The sequence below is a fragment of the Coregonus lavaretus genome (genome assembly GCF_964263955.1).
Source record: "Coregonus lavaretus genome assembly, chromosome: 19".
Lineage (NCBI taxonomy): Eukaryota > Metazoa > Chordata > Actinopteri > Salmoniformes > Salmonidae > Coregonus > Coregonus lavaretus.
This window is the reverse complement of record NC_140006.1, coordinates 11,441,190-11,449,948: the sequence shown is the minus strand read 5'-3', so window position 1 is coordinate 11,449,948 and position 8,759 is coordinate 11,441,190. Positions and strand designations below refer to the sequence as shown.

The 8,759-nt window shown below is 46.0% G+C and overlaps 1 protein-coding gene across 1 annotated transcript; it reads right to left on the bottom strand.

Moving 5' to 3' along the window:
• Positions 1-910: 910 nt before the first annotated feature.
• LOC311147046 (BTB/POZ domain-containing protein 2-like) lies at positions 911-5,996 on the bottom strand. The gene is made up of 9 exons (XM_084183654.1): positions 5,331-5,996; positions 5,047-5,166; positions 4,668-4,824; positions 4,324-4,429; positions 3,887-4,084; positions 3,555-3,747; positions 3,331-3,418; positions 2,854-3,000; positions 911-2,650 (listed from the first exon to the last, which is right to left on the bottom strand). The coding sequence occupies exons 1-9, from the start codon at positions 5,969-5,971 to the stop codon at positions 2,489-2,491; spliced, it is 1,812 nt and encodes a 603-aa protein (XP_084039780.1). The 5' UTR covers positions 5,972-5,996; the 3' UTR covers positions 911-2,488.
• Positions 5,997-8,759: the final 2,763 nt, after the last annotated feature.

The window sequence follows — 8,759 nt, the reverse complement described above, 5'->3', positions numbered from 1 at the left end:
AGGCGTTGACAATAGAACATCGCGCATTCGAGTTTGAATTGTAACGCGGCTGCATGGGATATGAAATCTGGTGTGGATTCGTTGCATCCAATGGCAGTGTGCGATACGGTAACATGCTGACTAGCCCGGGTGCGCGCATGTTGATTTTGTCTATCCACGATCAGGACAGGCAGGATGAAATATCAAAACGAACTCTGAACCAATTATATTAATTTGGGGACAGGTCGAAAAGCATTAAACATTCATTGCAATTTAGCTAGCTTGCTGTTTCTACCTAATTTGTCCTGGGATATAAACATTGGGTTGTTATTTTACCTGACATGCACAAGGTCCTCTACTCCAACAATTAATCCACATATAAAAGGGTAAACAGAGTTAGTTTCTAGTAATCTATCCTCCTTCAGTCTTCTTTGGACTTTATATGGTGGTTGGCAACCAGCTTTAAGGTGCATTACCACCACCAACTGGACTGGAGTGTGGACCTCAGTTCATCTTTCAATCACCCACGTGTGTATATGCTCCTAAAAACCAATGAGGAGATGGGAGAGGCGGGACTTGCAGCTCGTCAAGCGTCACAAATAGAACCATGTTATATTTTAGAGCCTGGCTACGCAGACATGCGCGAGCACTTTGAATGCAACGATTGAAAAACGTACATTTATTTTGCAACGCTCGCGCACCATTTGACAGGTCTAAAACAGTTCCACCGCCAAAAACAACCACTATCCGGATGTCGGCTAACGCTGATCTGATAGAATCTAGCCCTAGGTTTATGTATAAGCACTTGTAAATCATTTAATGGCTAGAGTTGTTACAAAGCCTTACCAGGTGCTGAACATCCTGTATCCTTGTGTCTTCCACCTGATACAATCTGAATGAACATGGAAATAATTAAAGGGACAATCCCACAAACTTTTCAACGTCTTTTAATCCATTGTGAATTCAAACTACATTAATGTTAAATGCCAGTATAATATACAACCCATTAACTTCTGTTGTGAAAGGAAATACTTTTTCCACCTGGACATTTCAAGACAAGGCTGTTAAGATGAATAAGAGCTATTGTAAATCCATGTTGAAACAGGCAGAACAAACAAATCCAAAAGCTTTGTTTGAGTGCTGAATATCCTGGGAGAAGACATTTCATTATGGAGACCTGATGGTTGAAATGTCTTTATAAAATATCAGGTAGTGGAGAGTGCAGATATTTCCCCACGTTTTGTTAGTGTAATTCATAGATAGGACTCATCTTTATCTGTGCCATTATAGCGTCTATGACAGCCTCAATGGCGCTGCCCATGCTATCGCCATTTTGAAGTAGTCAATATTCTTCTTCACGATTGGCTGATCCCTCCTGATGATCCGGTTGGACATGACTCCAACAGGGTCACCAGGAAGGATCAGCCAATGAAGTTGGAAGTCCCACCCAGTTGACTACATTAAAAATGGTGGAAGCCATGCTAATACAGCTTTTTGGCCACTAGTCTCTATTGTGTAACTCCAGACTGTCACATGACCCTGTGCTGTGACTCCCCATTGGAGCTGGGAGAGACTGGGTTATTTCCATCACAACTCCAGTGTGGAATGGACAAAGAGGCCCAATTCCATTCCAGTCTCTTATTCCCTTCTGTGGTACAGATCTGAAGAGATAGGAAAAGTATAAGCTGGTGATTGCTCCCACCAGCCCTTCAATAGGCTGAGTAGAGAACTTCCACTACATTTATCCAGTCCATTCATATTTGTGCACCCTGAAGGTCAAGGGGAAAGGTATAGGGACTGGAATGGAGCCAGTGAAGTATGGTGGGTCACTGATCAGCACTGACCTAAGAGATGGATCCTATTTGAACAAACCTTTCTGATTGGTAGTGTAACAGTCTGTACATACATTAGAGCCCCTGGATACATCTCATTCCTTCGTATGCTTTTGGCTACAGGCAGACAGGGGGTGGTACTTAAATACATGTCAAGCGTTCCTCCTTTTCCCATGCAAATAGTTCTGACCAGTTTAAGACTCTTCCCCGAGTCCATTCTGGGGCTTAACCCCAGGACTCTGGAAGCCAGAGTATGGAGGCCCAGTCCTCCCTTTCTCTCCCTCAGCAGACAAGATGATTGTCATAGTAACAGTTAAACAAGCTGACTCAGAATTTACTCCCCCCCTCCCCCAACATCAAACAGGCTCCTCTCCACAGTCGGTGGGTAACGGAAGGGGGAGTTGAGAGAAAGAAAAAGACCATGTTTGAATAGTTGACAAATGCCTTCTCCCAACCTCTGTGCCCTCACCACTGACAGGTCTGGGTGTGTGAAAGCAAGGCTTCCACCATACTACAGTACATTCAACAATCACCTACGATCAGATATACTGTACATCACCAAGGAAGGTCCACAGGGTGAAGATAGGCATTTGATACATATTCAAACAGGGCCAGAGTCTCTCAGCAGTCCCGTGATCCCCGAGCCCTCTGAGGTGGTAAGGTCAGGTCAGAGGGGACTATGTGTAAAAGATGACCTCGGGGATCTGTCCGTCCTCTACAGAGGTGCCGTTGTTGTTGCCCGCAGCGTAGCAGAAGGTGAAGCAGGTCTTGATGCCGGTTGAGGACGACTCGTGGGTCACCTTACGCATGCCCTTGGTCCCGTAGTGAGAGTCAGGACCCTGAGAGAGAAAGGGAGGGAGGGAGAAATGAGAAAAGAGGGGAACAAGAGAGGGAGGGATGGAGATAGGAAGAGGACAGAGTGAAGGAAGAGGGAATAAAGAGAGAGATACCAAAAGCGTCACTGTGGTTACTCACATAGCCAGAACAGGACCACAGCTATCCAGTGAGGAAATAACACCATCAAAACCAGTAAAGGCTGTACCTTGAGTGTGGCGCAGGCTGTGTAGTTAACGTTGGGCAGGATCTCCACCGGCTCCTTGAACATGACTCTGAAGGTGTTGGACGAGCCGTCGCAGCTGAAGCCTGTGTCGTTCTGACCCAGCACTGTGTTACTGTCTGTATGAATGATCTGGGACGAGAGAGGGACACATTATAGAAACATCGTCTGAGTCCCAAATTGCACCTTATTCTCTTTATAGTGCACTACTATGGGCCCTGGTCAAAAGCAGTGCATTATAAAGGGATCAGGTTGCCATTTGGGACACAGACGTCACACATTCTGCCCCAACACACAGTTGACATACACGTATACACAGGAACATATATACTCTCTTCAATGATTTAGGAGAGACAAATATCTGAGAGGGAGGAGAAGGGAGTCTATTTGTTCCAATGTATTCGGTCTATACAAATTAAATGTGATTGATTGACTGATTTGGTTAGTTGAGGTGGACATTACCTGGATGTTGACTTGGTAGTCTGTGGGGCCGTGTATGGAGCCGTAGAGGCCAAAGCCCACCACAAAGATCCTCCTGTTCACTGAAAATCTGGGAGAGGAGGAGAGGATAGGTGAGGCTAGGAGGGATAGATGATGTCCTGAGGCAATATTTTTCTAATTAAATTAGTATCCCTGTGTGTGTGTATGCGTGGGTCATAGTTCAATTTGGGTCGGTGTGTTCTCACCGTATGCGGTCACTGGTTCCGCTGTAGCCCCAGCGGCTCTCCACCTGTCCGAAGCGTGTGATGCTGCACTCCTTCCCCCGGAGGCAGCAGCGAGGCCGGTCGATGAACTCTACGTGGGGCTTTGGGTTCACTGTGAAGTGAAGGAACAGACTCACCACCTCCCTGTCTGTCAGGATACTAGACTGGGCCGGCCCTGGTTGGAGACACACAGCGGGGAAAGGAGGACACGTCAGCGTGAGGTAGTGAGAAAGAGACATACACATAACTCCTGCAGGGGATGGCAAAGGTTCTGTATTCTGATAGTGCAAAAAATTACTAACAGTGTGTGTTACCTGCAGCAAACTCCTCGATAGTCATGAGTGGGAAGCGGATCAGGGCGAGGGCCTTGCCCAGGACCCTGCGTTTGTTCTCTGGGGTGGGCTGTAGCTGCTGCCGGTGGGCCTCTGCCTCTGCCCAGCGCACCGCCGCCACAAACAGACGCACCTCCCTCACCCCCAGAGTGTCCCTCTCCAGCACAGCCACCAATGTATCTGAAAGAGGATGTAGAAAGATGGAGGGAGTGGACAAGATGGAAAGAGAGAAGAGGATAAGAAGACAGAGAGAGGGGTAGAAGAGAAGGAAAGAAGGGATGACAAAGATAGAAGGGGTGAGAGAGTGAAAAGGAGGGAAAGAGAAGTCGTCATGATACACGGAAACATTGCCATGAGCATTTCAAGAATGCATTTCAATATGAAGAGTGAACTACAAAATCCAGAGTGAACTACAATACCCAGATCTATGTCAGTGAAGCCTTCAGCGGCGAGTGCATCTCCAGTGTTCTTATCGATGTTCTCTAGACACAGGCTGGCAAGCTGGGGCTCATCGAACAGTCGAGCCTGAAACACACACGGTTGTACATCGATCAGAGACTCACACCCAGTAAACAGTAGTTTACTTACATAAACTGACCAAGAATCTATACTAATCCTGCTTTGGGACTGACGAGTGCTATTGTTTTGAGACAATCAGAGAGACTGTAGTGGAGTAATTTTGATACTGGGTCAGGCCACACAATCAGACACTGGTGATTGACTTGTTTAGACACTGCACCCCAGACAGACATTACAGTAATACCTGAGTGAGCAGCATGAAGGCATTGTCTGCCCGCAGGTTCTTCTTGAGGAACTCCACACAGTGGGCCTCCAGGGCTGGCACTGCATACTTCTTAGCCGTGTACAGAGTGGTCATCACCGTCTCAGGCCCTATCTGGACCTCATCAGAGTACAGGAACCTGGAGGGGTACAAGATTAGATGACTGATAGCAGGGGACCTATACACTCAGTGGACTAACAGTCTTGTGGCACAAATGACCTGGGTTCAATACCAGGTCAGTGTAAGGCTGCATTCTGCATACTATATAATGCCAATACACTTTTTGTGCAAAACACTTTGGATGTGAGTATATCTGGCCTATTATGATAGGAACATCTCTAAACCAGAAGGCATTTCTTACTTCAGTAATGCCAGAAAGGCTGCAGGTTCGACATCTGGCAGCTCGATTTCCGTTGAGGTGGTCGCCATACCCCCGTTGAACATGGCATCGAAGACTGCGCTGCCCACAGCAAGAACGAATCTAACCAAAACAAAAAGCGAAAAGACGTCAAAACAATGCCTTTCACCACTATGCATCAAAGTCGCTTGGATTAACAAACACAAAACGAATTTCTGAACCTTCTACTAACCATCCTTTGTTGACAAACTATAGTTATAATAAGGGAAAGACACGTTCGTTCTTACCTGTGTGCGGGTATTCGCTGCACTCCCATACCTTTCCCCACCAGAAAATGAACGTCACTCAGAACCTCGTTATCGAACAGGAAAGCAAACCGTTCCTTTATGGTGCTTTTCGTAGCCTGCCAGTTGTACACGGGCTCCCGGTACACCAAAACAGCAGCGGCCGCTGGTGCTGACGATAACGAGGAATGGGTCGCTGGTATACTCGCAGCGGACGCATTCGATGCCGCAGTCGCTGTCATGTTCGTAGCGGAGGTCGCCATCTCTCCTGCCGAAGCGCTTTGAACTAGCGCTTGCTGATTCGCGTTATGTGGAATTCCAGCAACAACACCGGCGCTTTCACCTCCGCCAGGCCCCGACTGCGGGTTGGGGCGCCTTGCAGCCCCCTGAGCCCCTCCTGCCGCACCAGCAGGCCCGCCGTTGGACGTAGGCATTGAATAAGCACTGTTGCTGGGCTGACCATTTCCTAAAGGCCCTGGGCCTGATAAATTTAGGCAGGGAGGCCTGCCGCTGTTATCCCCGGCAGCCATCTTGAATCTGACAGATTGTGGGAGTTGCGTGACGTAGACAAACAAAACGGTCCTAACGCTAACCCTTACCTTCACCATTTTAAATGTAAACTTCAATGGGGGGGGGGGAGACATCCCAAGGATCCCGGATAGCACGGACCTAAACAAAATGTGGTTATACGGAATACATATTAGAAACGTACTCATTCCTCCTACTCTATGTATTCCCTACAGGCGGGTGAAACAGAGGCTCCAGACAAGGTGCCCGTAGACACAGAATGTGGGGGGGAAATGTAAAACTGACCCTAGATTATCCAATATCTGGCATTATCCACTCTACAGCATTCTTTCTACCTTGAACTGCTAGTGGCGCGGCCGGTTTGGCCAATGTAGCGCCGCTGGGCCTGCCAGTAGCGCAGGCCGGGACAGAGGCTATATTCTGGGGTGGCCAATGATCTGAGGAGGGAGGGGGGTGTAATAATGTCATATTTACATTGGTGTAAAGTACTTAAGTAAAAATACTTGAAAGTAGTACTTAAGTCCTTTTTTTGGGTATCTGAACTTTACTGTTTATATTTTTGACTACTTTTACTTTACCTAAAGAAAATTATGCATACATTTTCCCTGACACTCAAAAGTACTCGTTACATTTGAATGGTTAGCAGGGCAGAAACATTGTCTAATCCACATACTTATCAAGAGAACATCCCTGGTCATCCCTACTGCCTCTGATCTGGCACCCCATCGAGAAAAATCATCAGAAATCACGCGATATGGATCAGACAGTGGGGCGCCGCCTGACCCACTAGTTGGTCAGAAGGTTCAAATAAACATTTCATATCGTAATTTCCGAGAAGGCAAAAAGCATCAATCACGGCTGTTATTACACCCCGTATATGTTGGTGGCGGTAATTACAATTTTATTGTGCTGGAACTAAAACTAGAAGAAGATCTTCTGACGTCCTTTCCTTTCGTCGAAGGTACGTAATTGCATTATTTTTTAAATCTGATTTACAAAGCTAATGTAATGGCCAATGCTTACACCATTCATATAACCAGGAACCAATATCCAAAGTGGGTACTCTTTTCATATGATATGCCTACATTTAAAATGCATATGAGGGGGTACTTTGGGGGCACTATGGGCAGAGCAAGATGTGGTTGCGCCTACAATGACAAAAAAAGGTTGAGAACCACTGGACTAGGCAAGTATTAGATGGTACATTATAACAATTGCAACAATAATCATCCATTAGCCAAGATGCCCAAAATATTCCTGTCCCATGCTTTTTGAAGCCCAAACATGCTTGTTGAAGCCCAAACGTGTCATCACCTGTCTCTGGAGGCATTTCACACTACTTAATGTCCATGCGAAGTACAACTTCCTACCCATAACCGTCTTTAGATTCCCTATAAGAAAATAATTGAGTGTAAGCAAAGTAACTCCACTAGTCATGCATTATGATACAGTAGATAAGTATGTGTCCTATGTATCAGATCATTTAAATGTAATTAATATTATATTTAGAATAAATCAAACTTAGTTGTCGTTGTCTTGTTTTTCTTTACAGATGTAATCTTTTAGAAGAAAAAGAGCCACGCTGGTTTACAGAGACCTGACTAGAGGCGTGATAGCACCTACACCCCTGCCATCAACTTGGATCGGTGAGAAAGTTGCTCTGTTCAGTTCTGTTCAACTTAATTTAACCAGGATAGTCCACTCAGTAACAATTGTCACTACTCTCTAGGGCAGGGGTGTCAAACGTACGGCCCGCGGGCTGGATCAGGCCCGCAAACGGGTTTAATCCGGCCCGCGAGATGATAAAAAAATAAATAAAAAATACACGTTTTTTTTTTTTTTTTTTGGAAAGTATAAAAATGCGCTGCAATTTTTCAATAAAATAAACTGCTGTTCCAATTGCGTCCACTGGATGGCGCAATAGCAATTGTGTTAAGCAAGCAAACTGTTTATACCGGGGCAGAGCAAGTAGGTCAAGCACGTGCAGCCAATGAGCTACTTTGTTTTGCCCGCGATATTTATTACGGCTTCTACTTTTAACATTATGTGCTTTGGCACCCTCATTGCCCCAATATGTCTCTGTCAAAAAAGAGAAAAGTGGACGCAGAGTGTTCCAAGAAAAATGGTCATCCTATTTAATCACGGAATTGAATGGGAAAGCTGTATGTTTGGTGTGTTCAGAGCATGTTGCAGTGCTGAAAGAATATAACCTTCGTCGCCACTATGTGAGTCTTCATGCCGACAAATATGACAACTTTCAAGGACAGCGGAGATGAGAGAAGGTGAATGAACTGTTGGCGGGTCTGAAGAAACAGCAGTCTGTGTTTACTCACAGCCGAGACATCAGTGACGCTGCAGTGAAAGCTAGCTACCTCATTGCTAATGAAATCGCAGTGGCTTCAAAACCATTTAGTGAGGGTGAATTTGTAAAAACATGCATGATGAAGGCAGCGGAGATTGTGTGCCCTGAAAAGCGGCAGGCTTTTGCAAATATCAGCCTGACAAGAAACACAGTTGCAGACAGGATTTCCGATCTTTCAGTGGATTTGGACAGCCAGTTGAAGCAAAAAGTAAAGTCATTTATTGCGTTTTCGGTTGCAATTGATGAAAGCACGGACATTACAGATGTTGCACAACTGGCCATTTTTTCATCCGCGGAGTTGATGACACATTGACCGTCACCGAGGAGTTCGTGGAGTTGGTGCCGATGACAGATACAACGACAGCAGCTGATATTTTTACCGCACTCGTCGGCGCGCTGGACAGGGTCGGAGTGGACTGGTCCCGCGCTGTCAGCCTGGCTACAGATGGTGCGCCCTCAATGATCGGGAAAAAAGCAGGCGTTGTGACAAAGTTCAGAGAGAAAGTGCAATCTGCAAATGGAGGACGTGATTTTTTGACTTT